This window comes from Mus musculus, chromosome 10 (assembly GCF_000001635.26).
Source record: "Mus musculus strain C57BL/6J chromosome 10, GRCm38.p6 C57BL/6J".
NCBI classification, from domain to species: domain Eukaryota; kingdom Metazoa; phylum Chordata; class Mammalia; order Rodentia; family Muridae; genus Mus; species Mus musculus.
Window position 1 is genome coordinate 62,339,865 of NC_000076.6, and position 24,927 is coordinate 62,364,791.

General features: G+C 48.2%; 1 protein-coding gene and 1 long non-coding RNA gene across 13 annotated transcripts in view; one reads left to right on the plus strand and one right to left on the minus strand.

The window, feature by feature from the left end:
* Hk1 (hexokinase 1) overlaps window positions 1–24,927 on the minus strand; it is a 111,066-nt gene that overhangs the window by 71,010 nt on the left and 15,129 nt on the right. For 4 of the 8 annotated variants that reach the window (NM_010438.3, XM_006513243.4, XM_006513245.3 and 1 more), the window contains 2 exons: window positions 18,472–18,566; window positions 13,194–13,241 (listed from right to left, as the gene is read on the minus strand). In NM_010438.3, the coding sequence (NP_034568.2) occupies window positions 13,194–13,241; window positions 18,472–18,498 (75 nt within the window). In that variant the 5' untranslated portion in view covers window positions 18,499–18,566. Of the gene's footprint in view, window positions 1–148; window positions 558–2,636; window positions 2,854–13,193; window positions 13,242–18,471; window positions 18,567–22,285; window positions 22,433–24,927 lie in introns of those variants that run through there. The other 4 variants (XM_006513242.2, XM_030244904.1, NM_001146100.1 and 1 more) reach the window with 3 other exon arrangements.
* On the plus strand, window positions 370–23,747 carry Hk1os (hexokinase 1, opposite strand). Of its 5 annotated transcripts, none has more exons than NR_168630.1 (3): window positions 370–548; window positions 16,382–16,495; window positions 23,437–23,747. It is a non-coding gene; the product is annotated as a hexokinase 1, opposite strand (long non-coding RNA). The 5 variants fall into 5 exon arrangements; NR_168631.1 differs by lacking the exon at window positions 370–548 and adding an exon at window positions 771–919; NR_168629.1 differs by lacking the exon at window positions 16,382–16,495.

The following is a 24,927-nucleotide window of genomic DNA, read 5'->3' on the forward strand; positions in this document are numbered from 1 at the left end:
GGTGAATCCCAGCATGAGGCCTGTCGCCTGCACCCTGTAGTCCAACTAGATGCTGTCTAGCCGGGAGAGGCCGGGGGGAGGATGCAGGCGGTGGCGAGCGGATGCGGGAATGCAAGGCTGTGGCCAGGGCGGCGCCGGCGGGGCTCACCTTTTTGACTTGGTCATCCTTCAGCTCGGTGAAGTAATATGCCAGTAGTTGCGCGGCGATCATGTTGACGGTGGGGGATGCGGAGAAGCAGGTGTGGGGCCAGTGGCTCCTCAGTAGCCCTGGTGAGCAGTGGTCCTCCAGCGGCGGATCCGCGACTCCACCTCCTCCTCCCTTGGCTCCTCCCCCTCAGTCCCTGGGCGGGGCGTCTGCCTGCTCTCTCCAGACCTCCGAGCTCCCGTCCCCGGGAGGGTGACAACCGCCAGCCGGCCCACCTCCTCAGTCCCCATTGGCTACAAGGCGCCACTGCCGCGCTATGGCTGGGGCTTCCCAGCCAGAGCAGGAGAATGACGGCCGCTCCCTCCCGCGCCGGAAAGGAGGCATCACCCTGCACGTTCCCCACGTAAGGAGCGCGCGGTCACGCGTGGTGGCACAGTGCCAAGCCAGAGTGGGTGGGGTGTGGGACACGATCTGGAGGGGACCAGAGGACAGATCCAGGACACCACAAACTGGAGAACGCGAACGGAGCCACACCCCTTCCTCGGAGATTAGGGCTCGTCCCCCACCCCTCCCATCCTCCCTGTTGGGGAAGCACACAAGTGGGCGTGGAAAGAGAGCGGAAGCCGAAACTAGGCGGCTTCACAGATCTTGCACTGGGTCCCTGTGCCTGCCTGCCATCGAGGATCCAAAATCTAAGGATGATGCTCGGAGTCCCACCACAGCCTGTCAGAGTTCACATAGCGAAACCCAAAGCGCCTGCCCCTGTGACATCATGTAAGAGCTCATGGTCCCCGAGTGGGAATTTTGGCCTATTCCCAGCCTGTCCCGATCCTCCCACCCTTCTCTAGCTCTTGGGCATCCGGGTTCTGGGAGGTTGGGGGTACTGTTCAGGACTCAGGTTGAGGGGAAATCGTATTTGTACCTTATGACAAGTAAGAACTCTGACATACAGAAGTGGCTCTGATTCTACAGGTGAGGAGTCTGAGGCAATGCGTTACAGTTGCTGCTCAGGAGTCGGGCAGGGTTTTCTTAGCTTCAGTGCTGGTGACCTGGCCGTTGTATGCAGTGTCTCTTACTTAAGCTTCCCTTGCAGGCCATGTTCCCATGACCAGGGCTGCAGCATCTGTCCTGAGGGAACTATAGAGGCTAACTTCTAGCCCACACCTGGGGGGCTAGGAGCCCATGCCTGGAACACCCCTCAAGTACCCCAGGACCCTTCCAGCCACCACTGCCCACTGAGAAAGAGGTGGTAGACCTGATACCTCTATCCAGGACACATCCCCACCCTGCCCAATGGCAGGTGCAGATGTGTCCTCAGTCACTTCTTTACCCCTAAGATGGAGCTGTAACTACTGATGTCTACACCCCATGATTTTTGTGAAAGAGCATAAACACTTGTGTCTAACAAATTAAGTGGGAAGTACTCTCATAGAATGAACTTGGGAGCCTACAGGTTAAAGTTTGGGGGGGGGGGCGCAACCTGTATATCGCCATTTCCAGGCCCAGGGAGGGCCTAACTGTTGTATTTAAATTATTTTCCTAATAGGATCTCCCCTCAAAAAGATTAGCATTTGAGGCCCACATAAATCTCAAACTAACACACACACACACACATATGCACAGGCGAACGCTACCAACATGGCCACCAGTGTCAGGACAAAATGGTTCTTCTAAGCTGCATTCGACTCTGCAAATGTAGTTCTGCCAGCCAGCTCTCAAGGCTGGGACATCTTTGAGGATGGAGGGTTGTTTTGTTTTCTCAGAGCTCTGTAGGTTGAATGGGCCATCTCTCTGCTCCCCGTGTTAGACTCACGGCCCCCTCACTCAGCCTTCAGCTATCACTATAATCTGTCCCCATACAACCCTTACCCAACAAACCAGAATTGGGAAAAAGCTGGCCAAACTTATAGGCAGGTAGGCACCTCTGCTATCCCTTCCCCCAACCCCTGTACCAAGGTGACTCAGTACACACACACACACACACACAGAGGCACTAAGGCTTAGCATTATTTCCTAATTCACATCTCTAAGTCAGACTCACTGCCGCTCCCAATACCATTACCACCCCAGTTTTTCGCCTGTCTAGCTAGAAATATTACAAGAACATTTAAGGTGGCTTTCTGGTTGTTGGCTACCAGCCATCCAAGCCATTCTGAGCTGCAGGCCACGGCACTCTCCCTGAAAAGCAACCTTAATTGTGTTATGTCCCTGCCTGCAGTCCCTTCTGGGCCCTGATGGAGCCGATTTAAACATGTTGGCCCTGTAGCTGACCCTACTCTTTGAGTGTATCTCTTCCCTGGCCCCTGGTCACAACAGGGCTATTTCCCTCTCTCCTCAGACTGCACAGGTCCATTCCACTGTGGCACCGCTCATACCCCTTTGCTCGCCTACCCTTCCCCGTTCATCTATACCTGTCCAAGTTCCCTTCACCACAGGAAGGCATGTCTGGCCTTCCTGCCTAAGCTGGCCTCCCATGACCTCAGTCACTCACCCTGGCCTCCCAGGCCCCAGCACCTCCACAGGGCACACTCGGACAGTGCTCAGAGTCCATGCAAACGGGGACCAGGGCTCTTCTCTACAGGCAAGGCAGCGTAGGATGCACAGCTGGTGGGCCATCTTGCCCAGTGGCAGGTTGCGGTAGAATTTGGAGCCGGGACTCAACCCCAGTTCTGATGCCTAGCCAGCACTCTGTCCATCCTACCCCACCACCTCAGGCAGCCTGGGCCAGATAAGCAACTCTGAGTCAAGACTGCCTCCCTGATATGGGTGACTGTCTCCCGGAGGCCTGGTCTTATCTGCTCCCATCAGGCAGTTCCCTGGAGCCAACACTACAGCAGTGTTGTGTCTTCTCTCAGTTGAGCCCTAGACCACCTCACAAAGGTTTCTTGTCTTTTTTATTATTATTATTATTTGTTTGTTTTTAAAACAGGGTCTTACTATGTAGCTCTGGTAGGCCTGGAACTCTCTATATAAACCAGGCTGGCCTTGAACTCATGGAGATTTGCCTACCTCTGTCTAGCTAGTTCTGGGATTAAAGGTGTGCACTACTATGCCTGGGTTTATTTTTAATTTTTTAGGGGTTTTATATGAATATTTTGCATATATATATATATATATATATATATTGTGTGTGTGTGTGTGTGTGTGTGTGTGTGTGTGTGATGCATGTTTCTGATGCTCAAGGAGGTCAGAAGAGAACATCAGATCCCCTGGAACTGGAGTTACAGATGTTTGTGAGCTACCATGTGGGTGCTGGGAATTGAACCCAGGACCTCTGCTAGAGCAGGCAGCAACCTTTACCACTGAGTCATCTTTCCAGGCCTCACGCATGAGTTATTTTTGGTTGGTTGGTTGTTTCGTTGGTTTTTCAAGACATAGTCTCTCTGTGTAGTCCTAGGTGTGCTGGAATTTGCTCTGTAGACCAGGCTGGCCTCGAACTCAGAGTTCCACCGGCCTCTGCCTCCCACGTGCCCACCACCACGCATGGTTCTGGATTCTTCGTGTTAGTGTGTGTCTTTCCCCCCTTTACTACCCTACCCCTGGTCCTTTTCTTTTTGGTAAAGTCCTATGTAGCCCAACCTGGCCTGAACTCTCTATATAGCTAAGGATGTTCTTCAACTTTGATCTCTGGTCTCTACCTGTTGAATGCTTGGATCATGGGTCCCACTGCCACATGCAACATAAAGTTGAAGTTAAACTGAGGGCTTTGTGCTTGCTGGGGCATCGGTGAGTACTGTAGCAATGGGGGTTTTGCCTCAGGCCCCGCTCCTTAAGTCTTAAACCCCAGTTTAGCTGCCTTGATTACTCCCAGACCTACAGGAAGACCTCAACCCAGAGAGTCCCAAGCTTCTTCCCCTTCTGGGCAAAGTTTCATCTTTCCCACAAGTCCTCTGAACTCTCAGTTCATCTACTGTGTCTCTCCTGCTACGAGTCGTGGGAAGGACGGACCAAATGTTGTCAGGCGGCCGCTCCGCCAAACACACCTGCCCGGAAGATGATACAGACCAAATGCTTAGGACATCTAATTCATTCCCATCTGCTCCACAGTCCTGGGAATTCCTCCACTGTGATCTCTGACAGATGGGCTGAACCCCTGGCACCAGGAAGCGCACGCCTCCTGATGACCATGCTTACACAATGTCACCCATTTACAGAGCAGTTTCTCCTGTATTGCCTCATTTCTCCCGATAACAGCCTGGGGAGGCTACAAGGACAAATATCATTAACCCCACTTAATCAGTCAATGAGGTGTGAGAGAGAGAGCTGTAGACTGCAGGTCTTGCAGTGAAGAGAAGACATTGCCGAGAGGGTTCCTGAGTGACAGACACCTCAGTGGCTTGCAACCTGGTTTACAACTTGCCCAATGAGAACTGCTGATTCAGACCCTGGATTTCCACAGGGGTGAAGAGACATGATGACTTCTATAATGAAGCCCCAAGTAGTGCTCTTAGCAGCCTGGAGGGGCTTTCTGATGCCAAGTACCAAAGAGTGAAAGGTCACTGCAACCTCTAATCAGCTTTGCTCCAAAACCTAGCAGCACTTCCAGGCACCGCCCATAGCGACTGGGCTGATAAAATTACATCCTTAGCTGCTTTCCCTCTGACTGGCCCAAAATTCTGTCCCCCAACATGCTAACAGGATCAATTCGCTGACAACCGCTAAAACTAGACCCTATAATGTCTTGTTTAGCACAGCTAGTGATTTATAAATACCAGTCAACACTTAACCACGGTTAGACTTCACTGTAAAACCCACCATTTCTGACAGCTAGGGTCTAGCCACCCTTATTGATAATTATGTATCGAGTGTTGGGCTAGACATGAGAGCAGCCACTACCTTCTTCAGCCCAAGGCAGGCACCTCTAGCCAGCTCTAGCCCACACCACAGACACACACACACACACACACACACACACACACACACACTGCACTGATCAACACACCTCTGACATCTGTAAAAGCATTGCCTCCATCTTAATTGGTTGGTTTTAATTAGCAATGGACTTCAGGCATTAAAGCCAGGGTTGAGATCAAGGAGGAAGGAAGAGGGAATGCCAAATTTAAGTTTTGCATGAGAATTTTGTACCCTGGTTTCCCTGGTAATCTCTTTACTGTTTCCCCAAACACCTGCCCCTCAGGTATCATAATGACTCCTGCCTGCCTGCTTGGCTCTACCCTGACTTGGTTTACCACTACTCAGAGAAAGCTAGACTCTGCCATCCTTGGCTTTTACCCCAAAGGGACAGAGGAAGGCATGTGAGAGGGAGGGTTAGCCTGCGGTACCTCTTTTAGGCACCTGTTCTTTATCTTAAGCCAGGCCTCTTTCCCTACAAGAAAGCCCTTATCTTGTTGGCCCAGAGCAATTACAAGTGCCCAAGCTGACCACCACGGCTTTCTAGGACAATGTTGCCCAGTCCCCACACTCGGCCACCTTCACAGAGCCAGCAAGGGTCTGCCTCCACCCACCGCCTTTGATTTAGTGCCAAAATATACTTGGACTGAGTGCTTATACACGAGGTCCAAATCACACCCAGTCAGGGTTTCTGGGGAGGAGAGCACAGAGCGAATTAAGGACTGACTTGGTATTTTACCTGATTTCCTAAAGGAAAAGATGTTTGAATTCAGAGAAGTAAAAATCAGTCATGTTGTTGTTGTTAGCAAATAGCAATTTTTTAAAATGTTTTTTTTTTTTTTCTGTAACCCTGCCTGTCCTGGAACTCACTGTGTAGACCAGGCTGTCTATGTAGTCACAGAAATCTGCCTGCCTCTGCCTCCCAAGGGCTGGGAATTATTATCTGTTGGGAAGGGGTGTTTTATTTTGTTTTGAAACAGGGTCTCACCATGTAGCCTTGGCTGGCTTGGAACTTACTCTGTAGGCCAAGTTGGCCTCCAAACATGGGGGTGCATCTGCCTCTGCCTCCCAAATGCTGGGATTAAAGGTGGGTGCCATCATGCGCAACCGTAAGTTAAACACAGTTGGCTCATGGTAAGAACGGGTTAAGCCTAGGTGGGACTTGCCACCTGTCAGGCACTCTGAACTCTTTGGGGTTCGATGGAAGCTCATGTGTTTAACATTGAGTATGTTATGAACTGCTGTGTTTTAGCTCCAAGAGTAACAATGGTATAATTATAGAAAACAGACTTTAAAATGTTTACTGGACATCATTTGTTAGCATTTATCAAATTAGCAATCTCTGCAGACTTCATGAGCTCGAAAGTCTGATTTTTAAAATTGCTACTTGATAGCAAGGCATGGTAGCACACATCTCTAATTCCAGCTCCTGGGAGGCAGAGGCAGGAGGATTTCTGTGATGACACAGACAGCCTGGTCTATGCATGTGAGTTCCAGGACAGCCAGGGCTACACAGTAAAACCCTGTCTCAAACAAACAAACAAACAAATAAATAAATAAAAAATAAAAGCTCTGAACTAATGAGCATATGTTAGCTCAGGACTAGGACAGAATTTCCTTTTCTTTCTTTCTTTCTTTTTTTTCTTTTTTGGCTTTTTCGAGACAGGGTTTCTCTGTGTAACCCTGGCTATCCTGGAACTCACTCTGTAGACCAGGCTGGCCTCGAACTCAGAGAGCCACCTGCCTCTGCCTCCCAAGTGCTGGGATTAAAGGCGTGTGCCACCACCGCCCGGCTAGGACAGAATTTCTAACGATTTCTGAAATAGGCCTGAATGTGCTTCTGCAGTCTTGTCCTGTGTATTTCTCAGCACTGATGTTTATAAAACTGAACAGCCATGGACTCTAAAAAAGACTCTAAAGACTTGGTATGCTCTTCAGGAAACAATATTCCTGAAGGCCAGGTTAATTCTTTATGGAAAAATAAGTACACTCAACTCATTGACAGCCAGATTGCTTTTATCTTTAATAGGTAGTAAGACTATATGCATATTAGAGCTAGCAAGATGGCCTGAGAACCTGAGTTCCACCCTTGGAACCCACTGTGAAGAACCTACTGTCAAAGTTATCTGACCTCCATACATGCACGCATACACACTGACATCCCCCTCCCCATACAAGAATCAGTAATTTAATTTAAAAGTTATAGTTGACTATAGTAGAACATGCCTTTAATTTCAGCACCCAGAAGGCATAGGAAGGGGCTGGAGAGATGGCTCAGCAGTTAAGAGCACTTGACTGCTCTTCCAAAGGTTCTGAGTTCAAATCCCAGCAACCACATGGTGACTCATGACCATCTGTAATGAGATTTGATGCCCTCTTCTGGTGTGTCTGAAGACAGCTACATATAATAATAAATAAATCTTTTTAAAAAATAAAGAAGAAGAAGAAGAAGGAGGAGGAGGAGGAGGAGGCGGCGGCAAAGGAAGGAGGATTCCTGTGAGTTTGAGGCCAGCCTGGTCTACACAGCAAGTTTCAGGGTAACAATGGCTACACAGTGAAACCCTATATTAAAAAATTATATATATATATATGTATGTATATATATATGTATGTATATATATATATGACTCATTTTAGTAAATTATGATTTATTATCAGTAAATATTTGATTTGTACACTGCCCTATATACCTATGTACTCAGAGTCATATAAAAAAATAGGCAAAAGTGGGTCACAAATGGAAAAGCCTAAGAAGCCCTTCTGTGCTGGGCAGTGGTGGTGTGTTGCTGGATATTTGATAACTTTGTGAACCTTGACTGTGTTATTTCGGGGTGGGCGGGGGGGGGGGGCTCTGTTTTCAGTTAGGGTGTGGCTCAGTCTTTAGCATACACCTTTAATCCCTCTGGCTGGAATATAGACACACCCTTAATACATAATCCAACACAATGAAGGTAAAGTTAGTTTGTAGAAGGACGAACCTATGTTTAAAAGTGATGTTTAGGGGCTCAGTTGTGAAGAGCACTGACTGCTCTTCCAGTGGTCCTGAGTTCAATTCCCAGTAACCACATGATGGCTTATAGCCATCTGTAGTGGGATCCGATGCCCTCTTCTGGTGTGTCTCATACAGTGTACTCATATAAATAAATAAACTTTTTTTTTTTAAAGTGATGTTTAATTGAGTGGCAGACAAAGTGACAAATCAGAGAGAAATCTGACAGAATAGGATATGTACAACTTTCACGAGAAGAGAGAGGAAGAGGAAGCTACTTGAGGGGCAGTGCAGAGGGGAAGGAAGGAGGAGGCATTTTTCCTGGGATGTTGTTTAGAGACAGATTGCAGAGAGAATAAGCCAGAATCCCTGTGAAGACAGAATGAGCCAGAGAATGAGAAGGAGTGAGATCATCAGAACAGATTGCCAGAGTTAGTGTGAGGCCAAGCAGAGCAATTCAGTGAGAAGCTGGGAGAAGCCAGATTGTATCAGTCAGTAAGTCTAAGAGGCTAAAAGCATCCTAGGCCTATATATAGATAAGATTGTACAGAGGCTAGAAGCTTCCAGGACGAGGCCTAGGTTAGCAGACGAAGGCAGTAAGAATCTGAGACAACGATTAATGTTAGGAGGATAAAAGGTACTTTTACAGTGGTGTGCATGCACTTGGAAGGCAGAGGCAGGCAGATCTCTGAGTTGAAGGCCAGCCTAAGCTACTGAGTTGGTTCCAGGAATCCGGGACTACACAAAGAAACCCTGTCTCAAAAACAAAACATCATCATCATCAACAACAACAACAACAAAAAACCCTTGCTGTATCTAAAACTTAGGAGGCAGAGGCAGGAGATTGCCCCAAATTTAAAGTCGGCCTGGTCAACATAGCAAGCTGCATGCCAGCCAGGACTATGTAGTGAGACCCAGTCTCAAAAATAAAAGAGCCATTGTCTATAGGTGTGTCTTTTTAAACTTTTTATTCATTTATTCATTTACTTGTGTGTGTGTGTGTGTGTGTGTGTGTGTGTGTGATCATGGGCACACTGTGGTATGCATGTGGGGTTCAAGGACCATCTTACCAGCCTATCTCAAAGCAAACACCTTGAAGAGTCACTCTCGTCAAGCCTTTCAGCCTCCATATGACTCGAAAACTCCAGACACATATTCCCAGCTCCTCCGAGCATCAAACCCTCTCCGCCTACGGACACTGAAAACACGGTGCCTCCCACTGCAGTGGTCATTTATTATTTAATATACTTGTATCAGCTCAGGTGGCTCATTCTGTAATCCCAGCACTCAGATGCCACAATCAGACACATCAAGGCCAGCCTGGGCTTCATGTCTAGAACCCGTCTCATAAAACCAAATGTAGAACAGAGAAAGAACCCTGCTATTTCTCAAGACCCCCACGGCGTCGTTTTTTCACCTCAATAAATATGAGATACTCTCTACTCTCTATTTCCCCCATCACCCCAAATCTGGCAATGGACAAGACACCGTGTCTGACCACATTTAGGGAGACAGATAGTGAACAAATCCTACTTGAATATGTATCACACAGGCGCCAGCGTGGTGTCGCTAGGCCGGCCACATCCCAAGATAACCACTTCTCCTTTGGTCTGACGAATCAATGTTTCTGTTTTTAGCTGAATTCAGCCACCCTCACTACCGCCACCAGCCCAGGATAAGGATCATATTTCCAGTCTCCTTTGCAGCTACCCGGCCACTGGACCAATCTCCAACCAGGCAGATAAAGGGATGGAAGTTAGAGTCTCGCCTGGCGACTTCCGGTAACAGCTTTGTGCCACTTTCCCTAGAACGATCCTCCTGCCTCCTTCCTGCCAGCTCCATGGATTGTAAAATCACGTTGGGCGTGGCAGCCAGACAGAATAAAGCACCAAATTAAAACAGGTGCCAGTGTCCCCATGTCATGCAGAGTCAGCAAGGCACTCTGCACCAGCCCCAGCCCCACACTTCCTATCTCCAGGTTTCTAAAATAAAGAGAAAAATGAAATTGCCCTGTGCCCCAAACTGTGGCTATTTGAGGGTTTTCTATTACAAGTAGGCGAACTCATTCCTAGCCAGTATAGAGGCTAAGCGGCCAAGGGGTAAGGGGAATCGTCTCAAGCAGGATGGACAGGAAGGTATCCCCGAGGGTGTGACATTTGGGCAGAACAAAAGGAGGGAGAAGCCAAGCTGTGTGGGCAAGGGTGTCCCAGGCAGAACTTGCTCCCTGTCACCTAAGCTGGCAACCCAAGCCTTGTCCCCAGGCACCTTCTGTTCTACAGGCCACGTCTCACCTGTCACCAGAACAGAGTTCAGAACAAAGGAAACCAACTAAGGACACACACTCCCAGTCTCACCTCTCAGGCTGCCTTCTGCAGTCTGGCCCACAAAGGGTTAAACTGCTCCCCCCCCCAGCCCCCCCCCCCCCAAAGAGCTCTGTGATGGAGCCTGGGGCCTTGTCTGGAAAACTGATCTTGTGGGTTCTTTTAGTTCTGTAAGTCTGTGGTACTTTGTTAGGGAATCCTTAAAGGAGAGGTTTCCTTTCAGGGATATGGTCTGACTGTGTAGCCCAGACTGGGCTCGAACTCACAATCTTCCTGCCTGAGCCTCCAAGGGCTGGGGCTCTGTGAAGGTTATGTTTTATTGAGATGTAAACTCACATATTACATAATTTAACCATCTGATTCTGTCCTTCTGATTCATGTGTATGACTGTTTGGCTTGCATGTGTACGTGTGCACACCACATGTTTACAGTGCTTGGGGAGGCCAGACAAAGGCTTTGGATCCCCAGACCTGGAGTTACAGACGGGTTTTTTCTGAGCCACCACGTGGTGCTCTGCAAGAGCAACAAATGCTCTTAACTCACGCTGAGCGTCTCTCCAGACCCTTAGTTGTTTTAAGGTGTGTGTGTGTGTGTGTGTGTGTGTGTGTGTGTGTGTGTGTGTGTGTGTTGTTTTATTGTTTGTTTGGTTTGTTTTTGGAGGGACTTGCCAGGTTGCCCAAGCTAGATTCAAACTCTTGGGCTCAGGGGATCTCCCTACTTTAGCCTCCAAAGAGCTGGGACTAGAGACAGGCCTCATGTCATGGCTAATTCGACAATGAATTGTGGTACAGTCTCTGAACAAGGACATCCGCACCACAGTGGCCCTTAGAAGATTTCCTCTCCCTCTCCTTCCGGGAGCCATCAGCCTGCAATTTTCTATATGCCTGGGTCATCGGCAAACATTTGTTAGGTCCATATCTTTGCCTATTCTGGATATTGTATATAAATGGAACAAGACAATACATGGTCTTTCGTGACTGGCTTTTCTCACTGAACATGATTTTAAGGTTTGCTCTGTCACATGTATCTGAGCTTTGTTGCTTTATTGCTAAATAATATTCCATTGTGCGGACATACCACAGCTTATTTACCCTTTCAAGGACAGATGAATATTTGGCTTTTTTTCTGCTTTGGAGGGTTCAATTAACTTTTGGTATAGCTACCATAATGAAATGCCACAGACTGGGTGGTTTAACAACATAAATGTATTGTTTCCTGGTTTGGGAGAGGAGAAATCCAAGATCAAAGGCGGATAGGTTTGGTGATTTGGATGAGATTGGCCCATGTAGACGAACGTGTTTGAATGCATGGTCCCAGTTGGTGGAACTGTTTGGGAAGGGTTAGGAGGTGTGGCCTTGTGGGAGGAGGTATGGCCTTGAGGTTTGAAAACCCATACCCTTTCCTCTCCACTCCCCCAACAACCCCCTCCTCCAGCACTTGGGAAGTAAAGGCAGAAAGATCTTTGTGAGTTTAAGATCAACCTGGCCTACACAATTTCAGGCTAGCCAGCCATGGCTACAAAGTCAAAACACAAAAAACAAAGCAAACAAAAAAAGAAAATCTGCAGAGAGACAGGCAGAGCTCTAAGTTTCAAGGCCACAGTGGTCTACGGAGGGAGTTCTAGGACAGCCAGAGCTACATAGAGAAACCCTGTCTCAAAAAAAAAAAAAAAAAAAAGAAACAAAAGAAAAGAAAAGAAACAAAACAAAACAAAACAAAACAAAAACAGACTTACTAAGCTGATACTTTGGGGTTTTTTTGGTTTGGTTTGTTTTATTTTGTATGTGTGTGTGTGTGTGTGTGTGTGTAGGGGGGTGTGCACTTGCGCTCTCACTAGGTGGCTCAGTGTGGCCCCAAATTTATGCTACTTCTGCCTTAGCTGAGGGTTGTGCCACCACCCCCTTACAGCAGGTTGGTTACTAAAGCCTTTACCTTACCATACCCTTCCAGTGGAGCCAACCATGCTGGAGTCTATCTATTGCATGCTCTTCTTGTTTTCTTTGTAGGAGCAAAGTCTTATTTTGTAGCCTAGCTAACCTCACATTTGCAGCCACCCCATCCTAGCCCTCCCCATCCCATCCCACACCCCTACCCGACCCCAACCCTGGCTTCTGCTTCCTAAGTACTAAAACTATAGACCTGCTTCCCCTGTTCGGCCTTAAAACACATTAAGGTGCCTGCTTGGGGAATGGGAGGGAGGCACAGAAAACTCTGATTCAGGGTCCTATGAAATATGTCTGCCTCTGTGGGTAAGAAAGGCTTGACACTCATCTGTGTCAAGGACAGAGGGGATGGGCTCTGAGGTCCGTATCAGTGGTTAAGAGCACTGACTGCTCTTCCGAAGGTCCTCAGTTCAAATCCCAGCAACCACATGGTGGCTCACTACCACCCATAATGAGATCTGATGCCCTCTTCTGGTGTGTCTGAAGACAGCTACAGTGTACTCATATAAATATAATAAATAAATAAATCTTTTTTTTTAAAGGCTCTCTCATTGTACCCTGCTGTGTGGAAATCTGGGCCTAGAGAGGAACATTTTGAAAGTAAACACGGCTCCCCACCCAGGGGAATCTACTGTGGGGAAGCCCCGTGGTTTAAAATCATCATCAGAATCTCTAGAGGGAACAGAATAGTCACACAATGGCTTTTTGGTTTTTTTGAGACAGGGTTTCTCTGTGTAGTCCTGGCTGTCCTGGAACTCACTGTGTAGACCAGGCTGGCCTCGAACTCAGAAATCTGCCTGCTTCTGCCTCCCAAGTGCTGGGATTAAAGGCATGCACCACCACCACCCGGCTCCACACAATATCTTTTATACACACAAGAATGCTCCTGGAGGAACCAACCAAACAACCAAACAAACAAACAAACCCACATTTGGACTTCTTACCTTTTCCTCTGTGAGAGGGGGTCGTATTTTTGGTTCAACATCTACAGCCTTAAAGACAAAACAAGATAGAGTTACAAAGGTAGTTTGTCACTCTGCATCCACATAGATTGATGCGTGTAGCCTATCTAAGCCAGAGAAGCAAACCGCAGGAGCCAGTGCAAACGGGACTAATGCCCCTTCGGAAGAAAGGAAATGATCGTGACACTTCCCATTCATGAGTTTATTCAAATGAATACTTATCGGATCCTCCACACAGGCACCGAGAGTTCAAAGATGGAGAACGGGCTGGAGAGATGGCTCATTGGCTTAGAGCATTTGTTTAACAGAGGATGCTGGTTCAGATTCAGTGGGTCACAACCTTGCCTGAGCTTGGTTCCAGGGGATTGGACCTGACACCCTCTCCTTTACTCTCAGAGCTCTGAGTGTGAGCATGGTGCTCAAGCATACATGCAGGCAGAACATGTGTACATAAAATAAATAGAGAATAAGAGAGGCTCAGCCTCTGTCATTAGTGAGCTAGGAGTCCACTAGGGACTGGCCACTGAGGTGTGCTGACTGGTATAGAGGACACAGCTCTAAGAGATTGGAAGTGTAGCCACTGGCCTCTCAGAGCAGCCCGTGAAAGGGCCTCCTGTCCTTGGGCCTGGCTCCATTATTAGTTCCTGATGAGTCTTGAATGTCAACTGTCACCAGAGGCTTGTCTGATCCCACCACCACCACCACCACCACCACCACCACCACCATGGTTATATTTTGGAAAGTTGTGGAACCTTTCAGAAGTGAACATGAGCCTCACTGGAGGAAATGGTTCTCACTAGGACCGGAACTTGAGAAGTTCTAGCCTGACCCCACTTCCTGAGGAAGCAAGGGGTCTTAGTTGCCTGCATGCTCCTGCACCCTGGTTCAGCTCCCTCAACTGTGAGATAGAAGAACCTTTCTTCCCTCAAGTTGCTGCTTGTCAGGTATTTGGTCACAGCGATGGAAGATAACTAGCACGGTTTCTAATCTTCCTCCCAACCCCTTAAAAAGTAATTACATTTACTTGTAGTATTACTATGGGAGGGGGAGGAGAGTATGCAAGCCATAGCATGCCTGCAGACGCCACAGTACATCGGCTCCCTCCTAACTCACAATAGATGAGAAGGGACGGCCTCCCTTTATAAGGAAGGACACCGAGCCTCCTGGAAGGCTGTATAGCTCCTGTACTGGCTGATTTTGTGTGTCAACTTGACACAAGCTGGAGTTATCACAGAGGAAGGAGCCTCCCTTGAGGAAATGCCTCCATGTGATTCCTGGGCTGGTAGTCTTGGGTTCTATAAGAGAGAAAACTGAGCAAGCCAGGGGAAGCAAGCCAGTAAGTAACGTCCCTCCATGGCCTCTGCGTCAGCTCCTGCTTCCTGACCTACTTGAGTTCCAGTCCTGACTTCCTTTAGTGATGAACAGCAATGTGGAAGTATAAGCTGAATAAACCCTTTCCCCACAACTTGCCACTAGATCGTGATGTTTTGAGCAGGACTAGAAACCCTGACTAAGACAGTACCCCAAAGGCACATAGCCAGCTCTGTAAAACTCAGAGGTAACCCATGTATCTGTTGCCCTTGGAGGGCTGGGGCTGTCTTTTCAGCACTTCTCATAGTGATTCATCACACACTAAGTGTTCAATAAATAAATGTATGCTCTTTATAAGTGCAACACTAGAGCCTCTTCCAAGAAGGTTCCAGATTTAAAACAAAACAAAACAAAACAAAACCCACAGACGTTGTGGTTTTAACAAAGGGTTGGGGGAGCCACACTATAGACCATCAGAACCATTCACACAAGGTCTGCATGTACCCAAGGCCCAGGCTGTCTAAGGTGGTCATATGCAGATACCTTATCCAAGCAAACCTCATATCAAAGGGGCTGCAAGGAAGCCTTACAGATACTTAAGAGGCCTCATGAGAATGAAGACTAAGGTAGCAATGGGAAATACTGTCTGGACAGCAGTTGTGGAGAAAGCTGTCCAGATGGGACTACACGGTTTGGTCCTCCCTTAGGCCACAAATGGAAACTCACTATCCAGAGTACAGTATGCCTCAACTAGGACAACCCACAGTATGTATGGCAGCAGGAACACAGAAATGGAGTAGCAAACCGTACCCGCAGCCTTGAGTTTAAGGGTGAAGGACAGACAGAGTGACAGAGCGACTAGAGGAGTGACAGAGACCCCAGTGGACCATCTGGGATCTGCAACTGGCCAGCTCTACAAGCTTGGGAAAGTAACTGAACTTCTCCAAGCCTCAGTTCTCCCCATCAGTGAAATGGGAGTGTTGCTACCTCACTGGGCCTTATGAGACACGTAAGCCCATGTAAGGAGAGAACTTGGGCCATATAGTGTTTCCTTCCTATGTCCGTGTAGCAGGGATTGCCTCACTTCAGAGACCACAATCCATAGTCATTCAAGTCCCCTTTTCAGAATGCCATAGTATCTGCAGTGACCTGTAACCCCCCCCACACACACACATAGAGTTACATGGTTGTGTGTGTGTACATGTGAGTGTGTGCATCCATGCATATGTGTAATGGAGGCCAGAGGTCGACATTGGGCGACTTGTTCTCAATCTCTCTTTACTTCATTTGTTTTGATTATTGGGGTGGGGGAGCTGGCCATAGCACTCATGTGGATATGAGAGGATCACTTAATGAGGTCAAGTCCCCTTCCATCCACCACTATATGGGTCCTGGAGATTGAACCCCAGTTGCTAGGTTTGCTCCGCCTTTAGCCACCTCACTACCTCACCAGACCCATTCTCTCTGTCTCTTTGTCTTGCTCTGTCTGTCTGTCTGTCTGTCTGTCTGTCTGTCTGAGACAGAGTCTCTCGTTGAACTTGCCCCTGATACCCGGCCACTGAGCCTTTGGGAATCTGTCTGTCTCTACCCTGCCCCCGCCCCTTCCCTGCACTGGGGTTTCAAATGCACATTGCATGCTCAGATTTTATGTGGGTGTTGGGGACCAGAACGCAGGTCCTCAAGCTTGCATAGCAAGCATTTTAGCTGCTGAGCCATGTCCCCCGCCCTCCCGTGGACTCTCAGTAGCCTCTGGGTGCTAAGGATGTACACCACAGGGCTAGAAGCCGTGCTAAAGCGTCACTTAAGGCATGGCAAAAAAGTCTGTACCATCCACGACAGATGTAATATTTTTTTCTTAGAAATTCAACCCACTGCTGGAGGAATTCACGGATACAGGAACCGTAAATGCAGAGACGAGCTGGGATTGCGTGTGCAGTGGGAACAGCCTCAGAATAGCTCATCATCTAACAGAGGTTGGTAACAACTGAAGCTCCTCTCGGGCTGCCTGAGGGATATACCGGACTTCTAATGCCTGGTCCTCAACCTTAAATCTTGAGAGAGCTTGGGACCCACGTGTCTCTCTGGACACCACGGAGACCAAGGCTAGACCCATGGATTGACACTGCATTCCAGACAAGCGTCCAAGCCTCCTGACTGCCACATGGTGCCTGCGACACTGGCTGCTTTGTGTCACCTCGCCAGGGGCAGGCCTGGACTGCTTTATAAACTCTTGGTGGCATTCTGCCTGGGGCTGGCAAAGCCAGACAGGGCACAGGAAGGGAGCAGGGAGGAGGGGGCAGTGACATCCCAAATAAAGCTCGTGGTTTGGAAACCCTCTTCCTTTCCCAGAGCAGGAGGCACTATTTTTCACGCTGCTTGAGGAATAGAGGGAAAGGAGGGGTGGGGGTGCGGGTGGGGTGCCTTCAGAGGTCCGGAGCTACGGGGGCCTTCATCTTGGTGTCCTTTGTGACTCCCATGTTCCCCTGTAACCCACACAGGTGCTTAGGCTTCTACTCAGGAGTTAGAGGACGCAGGAGCTGCAGTGTGGCTCAGTTGATAGGGTGCTTGCTCAGTACTCGTGATGCTCTGGGTTCAATTCCCTAGCATCCCATAAGCTTGCTGCGGGAATTCTACTGCTCGGGAGGTGGAGACAGGAGATTGAGGCTCCAGGCCAGCCTAAGCTAGCATAGTGAGACCTTGTCTTGAAGAAAAAATAAATTCGGGGAGGGAAGAAGTCACAAGTTCAGCGTTCCGGAAGCCTCCGAGGGAAGGAAAACACATCTGGGCCAGACTTTTCAAGGACAAACGGTGGAACACTTCTTGGGCTCTTCCATGCCTAAACCCCTCATCTCTGGTCAGCACCCTAAAGCTTGTTCTCCGTGAATCTTTTTTTTTAAAGATTTATTTTATGTTATGAGTACACTATAGCTGTCTTCAGACACACCAGAAGAGGGCATCAGATCTCACTACACATGTTTGTGAGCCACCATGTGGTTACTGGGAATTGAACTCAGGACCTCAGGAAGAGCAGTCAGTGCTCTTTAACCGCTGTGCCATCTCAGCAGCTCCCACTTTCCCTGATTCTTAAAGCTTTAGTTAGGATAAACATGTCCCCCAAGGGCTGATCAGCCCATTCATTACTCCTAGATCTGAGGGAGTCGTGGCCCTCAGATCATGTAACAAGTGCCAGGCCTGCTTTTGTCCTTGGGTTTACACCCACGAGGCACATGAGTTCCCCCACCCCTTAAGAGAGACAACTACGACTCTCTGTCCTGAGGCCTGTGTGCAGCAAGATGAGTTTCAAAAGAGCCAGCCACTCACAGGAATACACTCTGTGCTAGTCACGTTTTCTGAGGTGTGCTCCAGTGTTCAGGAAGACATTCTTCAATGTCAGAATAGGCAAAGCATTTGGGGGGAATTCAGCCCAAGGGGCTTTCTTTAGAGAGCAAAGCCAGATTCTTGCTTATAGTCCATGCACAGGACTGTGTAGTATAGCTTTACAAGAAGCAACTAACTACGAGGTTGGTAGGCTCCCTGTGGGTAGAAACCACAGGTCTGATTGAGAAATTAACCTGTACTGAGAGCCAGAGGCCAGATGGAAGGCTCCAGCCCACCCTGTGATGTTCTTGCTATGCCTTAGCTCTGAGCTGGACCTCAGGCAACATCCTGAGGGAATAGGCTGAGTCTGGCATGGTATATAGGACCCTCTCAGAGGCTGGGGAAAGCTGGGCACATGACTCAGTTGACAGAGGGCTTGCCTAGCACGCAAGAGGCCCTGGGCTTAATCCCCAACCCCATGTAGACTGGGTATGGTAGTGTATGCCTGTCATCCCAACACTTTCGAGGTGGATAGCAGAGCAGAAGGATTCTAGGTCCTCTCTGGCTACATGGAAGTTGGGGCCAGCCTGGGATATGTAAGATCCTGGGGTATGGGGAGGCAGGCGGTTACCTGTCCTCGCTGGCAGTTCTGTCCCATAGTGTAGAGGTGATGGCTACACTGTTTTTCCAGAGGTCTTCTGTCCTCAGAAGCGGGGTTTTCTGATCCTAGAGAAAGGTTAAAGTTCAGCAAAAAGGCTGGTTAGAATCTCGGCACTACCGTTCTCTTCTCACCAGCTGGAGAGGTCAATACCCTGATACTGAGGACTGACCCCAGATAGTGTACAGTTTCTAGAAGAATCCATTAGCCCAGATAAAGCCCTAAGCCCAAGCATACAGTTTTCCAGCAGAGCATTCTCCTGGAAGCACTGCCTGGGCTCTGGGCTAGAGGTAGAAGCCATGGGCTTCCGGGAGGTGATTAGCAGACCTGGGGAGGAACCAAGGCACCTTCCAAAGGCCATCTTTTCAGAAGTGTGACCTTCATCCTGGTTTCTGTCTGCCCTTGCCTGTCTAGCTTAAAATATGGTATGTAGACTGTCAATTCTAAAAACGATGCATTGTGCTCACTTTAAAGCCCAAAGATACAAGCAAGGGGTTTTGAAGAACTTGAAATTACACTCCTGTGGAAATAACATCCATCACTTTAGCTATGTCTCCTTCTTTGCGTTTCTCACCAGATACCTACATATCAACAGCACAGAAAGAGAGACATGCTACGGTGTTTTTTGTTTTACATTGGTTCTGTTTGTGTGCACGTGCGCATGTGCGCCACCTGGAGCATGGGAGGTCAGAGGACAACCTGCAGTAGTTGAGTTTCCGGTTCCACCATGTGGGTTCTGGGGATTGAACTCAGGGATTCAGACTTGGCAGCAAGCGCCATCACCTACTAAGCCATCTCACTGGCCCTAAAATATTTTTAAATTTACTCTTTTTTCCATGGAATACTGAAAATCATTCTATCCCCCCCCCTTTTTTTTAGTATGGTGAGGATTAAATATACTGAGTAATTAAAATTTACTAAGGTGGTACTTACTGGGGGGAAAAGGAATGACTAAGACAATGCCTATGTAACTTAGCTTGACTGGGGTAATAATTTCAGTGTGTGTGTGTGTGTGTGTGTGTACACGCATGCGCACAGTGTGGTTTGAATATGTGTGTGTGGAGTGTATGTGTGTCTGTATATGGTGTGGTTATGTATGTGTGTAGTGTGTCTATGTGTAGTGTGTGTGTCTGTATGTGTGTATAGTGTGTGTCTGTGTACCTGTGTGTATGTGTGTGGTGTGTGTCTCTGTGTGTGTGTACATGTCTGTGTCTGTATGTGTGTGTACATGTCTGTGTCTGTATGTGTGTGTACATGTAATACCTTAAGTGTATACTCTGTGTCTGTATGTGTGTGTACATGTAATACCTTAAGTGTATACAGTTTGTCCCTTTGACACCAGTGAAGCTGAGAGGTGAATCCTATCCAATAAGTCAAGACTGATGACCCCTTTGTCCCATCTCTAGGAGACATAACAGCTTCCGACTGTTCTGTGCTTTGTCTAACAACTGCAAGGCTGAAGCTGCCTCAAAAGAGTCCCCTCCTACTCCAACTAGGGAAGTCAAGAACCCAGGCTTTCAAATACGGGTTCAATGTCAGGCAGCTGGCCCAAGTGGCAAAGATTGGCAGTGGACAGTTCTGCTGGAGCGTGGCACACAGGCACAATCAAAACTGACTGATTTTCATTCTTGAAATTTGTTTACAGCATCAGATTTTGATTAGATATTTCTGCTTAGTCCCTCCAGCTGAAGATTTCTATAAGAAAGGGAATGGAATTGGCATTTGTATTCTTTAGGGTGCTGAGGAGTATCAGGAACTGTATTTCTTAGGTACTGACACCCCAACTTAACAGGGAGAGTCTCACTATGTAGCCCTGGCTATCCTAGAACTATGTAGACCAGGCTGTCCTAAAACTCTCAGAGATTCACCTGCCTCTGCCTCCTGAGTTTTGGGAATAAAGGCATTCTCCATCACACCCTGCCTGGGAAGGCTTCTCAATGGAGCTGCAATTCCATCAGCTATGAAATGGGCACGATCACGGAGCCGAAGGCTTGTTCATAAACGGTACTGGTGTCTGGCTCATACCTCGGGAATGTTCCTTGTTATTTGTGGACTGACTGGAAGAACAGTGAAAAACCTAAGTGGAGGCACAGCCTACTCAGGTACACTTCAAGGCAGTGAAGGAACTTTGAGTTGTTTGTTTGTTTGTTTGTTTGTTTTTGGAGACAGGGTTTCTCTGTGTAGCCCTGGCTATCCTGGAACTTGCTCTGTAGACCAGGTTGGCCTTGAACTCAGAGAGATCCAGCTGCCTCTGCCTCCCGAGTGCTAGGATTAAAGGCTTATGCCACTACTGCCCGGTCTGTTTTCATTTGTATGGAGGTTTTGCCTGCATGTATGTCTGCACATGGAAGAAATGTCAGGGAAGACTATGAGAGGGTGTTGGGTTCCCTGAGACTGGAGTTACAGACAGTTGTGAGCCACCCTTTCTTTGGGTGCTGGGGAGAGAACCTGGGTCCTCTGCAGCCAATGCTTTTAACTGCTGAGCCATCTCTCCAGCCCCTTTATGAGTTTCTACATTTTACCCAATAGGATGCAAGAGTGTAGATCAGTGGCAGAACGTGCCTTATAGGCACCAAAGGCTCTAGGTTCGATCCTCAACACTGCCAAATGCATAAATAACTCTCAACTATTATTTTACATCTTAACTGTAACTTTTAGGAGCTGGACCATATAATGACAATATTGATTTATTTAATCACCAAAGTTAAATTTCAGGGCTGGCAAGATGGTTCAGTGGGTAAGAACACTGACTGTTCTTTCAAAGGTCCTAAGTTCAAATCCCAGCAACCACTGGTAATAAGATCTGACGCTCTCTTCTGGTGTGTCTGAAGTCAGCTACAGTGTACTTATGTATAATAATAAAGAAATCTTTGGGCCAGAGCAAGCAGGGACTGAGTGAGCAGAGTTGACAGGAGCAAACAGAGGAGGGGAGGAGGGATAAGGCAGAGCCCTGCCCCATGCTGGCACCCAACCTTGTTCTAGGTTCAGTGAGAGATGCATCTCATGGGAGTAAGGCAGAGGGTGACAGAACAGGGCACCCACCATTCTCCTCTAGCCTCTGTGGGTATACATGTACCTGTACTCTACCCCAATGTGCATACACATGCACACACACGTGCACACACACACACACATAAAAGGAAATGCCCATCATCCCCTGATGAAGCTTAAGCCATCAGCAGTACATTCTCCAGCCCAAGACCACGTATCTGGCCTCTTCTGGCCTTTAATGCATATAACCTCAAAATTATTAAAATGCATGAGCTAGGAGCTGAGAGTCTAAGAATGTTTTACAGATCGGCACTCAGAGAAGGCTTTGTCTGGTCCTCACTTCAGCTTTCTGTACAGAGATAGTGCTGTGACCTCAAAGGCTACGGCAGCCTGTGCTGATGAGACCTAGTAGCTGACCCGGCTCAGAGCAGGGATGGAGCCAAACTCATGAGCATGTGCTAGCCCAGATCTCATGGTAATTCTTGTGCCTTAGACTCCCAGTACCAAGACTAGGGTGCCACCACACTGGGCATAATGTATGAGTTTTTGTTGTTTTTTGTTTTGTTTTTGTTTTTGAGTATTTTACTCTGTAGTCCAGACTGGCCTAGAACTTACTATGTAAACCATACTAGCATCAAACTCAGGACAATTCTCCTGCCTCAGCCTCCAAAGTGCTGGGATTACAGGCACAAGCCACTACATCCAGCATCATGTCTGGTTTAGCTTTGTCATTGTGAGAAAATGCCCTCCTCTCTCAACTAGACAGGCTTATAGACAGACAGACAGACACACACACCTGACTGCCTTTCCGGCACAGGGCTAGTCTCCCCAGCCTGTCCTGGACCATGCAGCATCCTAGAGAGAAGTGGTGCTCCCCATCCCATTGGTTCAGCTGACGGAGAAGCTAGATGATGATGCTTGGTTCTCTTTCATCCTCTGCTAACCACCAACTGTTACCCAGGAGATGAGCGGGGGGAGGGGAAGGAGCTCTGGGCATCTGTTGGAGGCTCCTCCGTGACAGTAGGTCTCCCATAGGAGATTGCTGAGTCCGGAGGCTAGGCAGAAATGAGGAGTGTGTCTGTGGCCTGCCGTACTGGCAGCTTGGGCCATCTGTATGGGCAGTTCCTGCTGGGTGTGGACATTCTCCATCACTTCAAGTGCCCTGCAAGCCCAGGGTCCTCTCTGGGACTGTGAGGGTGTCTAGAAATGTCTTCCTTCCATCCAACAGAATCAAAAACAACTGTCTAAGCCAAGCGTGTGTTGTCCCAAAAAATCCGGCCCCGGCACCATTGTGGGTTTCAGATGTGAAGTTTCGTTTCTGGGATCGGGATCTGAGTCTGAGGCTTCTCATTGTGATTTCTCATTGTGCCAGTTACACCAAAGCCCATGGTCCATTCTAGGTTTGCTGGTGACCGGGCTCCTCGTTCCTTGCCAGCTTGGCTTCCCTTGGGTTGGAAACCTGCTCTCACCAATTAATGCAGAGAGCTGAAGCATTCCTTCACAGCAACCCTTGTGCAGTCTTCCCAGAGCTCAGACCGTTTCCCAAGCTCAGACAGGTGTTACATTGCAAGACTGAGATCTGATAGGGGGCTGGAAGCCTGTCTCTGGCTTGCCACGCCCCTCCATGCCCTGCTGATCTTCTGTTCACCCCAACTCTCCAACTCTGTCAGGTACTAACAACAGATTGAACCCAGGACCTCAACCAGCTAGAAAGATTCTCCACAACTGAGCTATATCCCCAAGCTTCATTCATTCATTCATTCATTCATTTAAATGTTTAAGACAGGGTCCCCCTAAACTACCCTTGGATTTGTTCTGTAACCCAGCACAGTCCTTGAGTCTCCTCAGCCCCCTCCCCTCAGCTTTGCGATTGTCTGAGGTTATAGGTCTGTGCCACCCCGACTTGCCACTCACTGTCGTGGTCTTTGTCATTTTGTCCCTCTACAGCGCTGCGTCAGTGCAGATACTGAGTGTTAATTGTCAAGTTGGAGGTACCCAGAAGCACCTGAGAGATGGGCTTCTGGGCATGCCTGTGGGGGACGATCATAAATGAACTGATGCAGGAAGACCCATCTGAACTGAGGGCAGGACCTGGTGTGGATCCTGGACTGTATAAAACGGAGCGATGAAGCTAAGAGAAACATGCCCTTCTTGCCTTCTGCTTCCTGATTGTAGATGGGATGTGATCAGCTGCATCAGGATCCTGCTACGGATGCCCTTGCCTGAACCGTGAGCCAGAATGAACCATTTTCCCTTGAGGTTGCCTTTGTCAGTGTTGTCTTTCACAATAACGGGAAAAATATTAAGACACTGACCTGGCGGGGAAAGACAAACCAGGCCATACCATACCAGCAAGGAGGCAGAGGCAGGAGGATGGTGGATCTGAGAACAGCTCAGATTACATAGTGAGATACTATCTCTGAAGTCAGCTAGGAGAACAGCTAAGGAGACAGTTGGTAAAAACGTTTTGTCTTGCAAACAGATGACATCAGTTTGATCTCTGGGACTCAAGGAAAAATAGCCACTTGCAATGTCAGATCTGGAGAGGCAGAAGCAGGTAGATCCTTGGAGCTACTGACCGGCCTGCCTCGCCTGATTGGTGAGCTCAGGTCTCAGGGAGAAACTGTCTCAAAACATAAGGCAGATGCTCCTGAGGAATAATACCTGAGGTTGTCTTTGGGCCCACACACACATGCACACATACACACACACACACACACACAGATGTGCACCTACACACACAGAAACATACACATACAACACATACCAAAAAAAAAAAAAAAAGAGCAAATGGGTACTGGGATGTGGTTGGTTTGAATAGGAATGGCCCCCCATAGACTTGTATTTGAATGCTTGCCCCATAGAGAGTGGCGCTACTAGGAAGTGTGGCTTTGTTGGAGTAGCTATGGCCTTACTGGAGGAAGTGTGTCACTGTGGGGGTGGGCTTTGAGGTCTTCTATGCTCAAGCTCAGCCCAGTGTGGCACACAGTCTCCTGCTGCCCGTGGATCAAGATGTCGAACTCTCAGCTCCTTCTCCAGCACCATGCCTGCCTGGATGCTGCCATGTTCCCGCCTTGATGATAATGGACTGAACCTCTGAACCTGTAAGCCAGCCCCAATTACATGTTGTCCTTATAAGAGTTGCCTTGGTCATGGTGTCTCTTCACAGCAATAGAAACTCTAACTAAAACATGTGTGTGTGTATGGGGGGTGGGGGGAGTTCTCAGGTTGTTCACTTGTGATCAATGTCAGTACAGTATCCACACTTCAAAATTCATATAAAAAATGGCAATAGCCTCATCATGCCAGATACTTAGCCAGAGTGAGAGAAGTCCCTTTCAAATTACTCTGTCGCTCTGGGAAAGTGTCACTCTCTAGGCAGCCTCAGTGGAATGCTTGGGTTAAAAGGCTGCGGTTTAGGTTTCTCTCCATTCATCT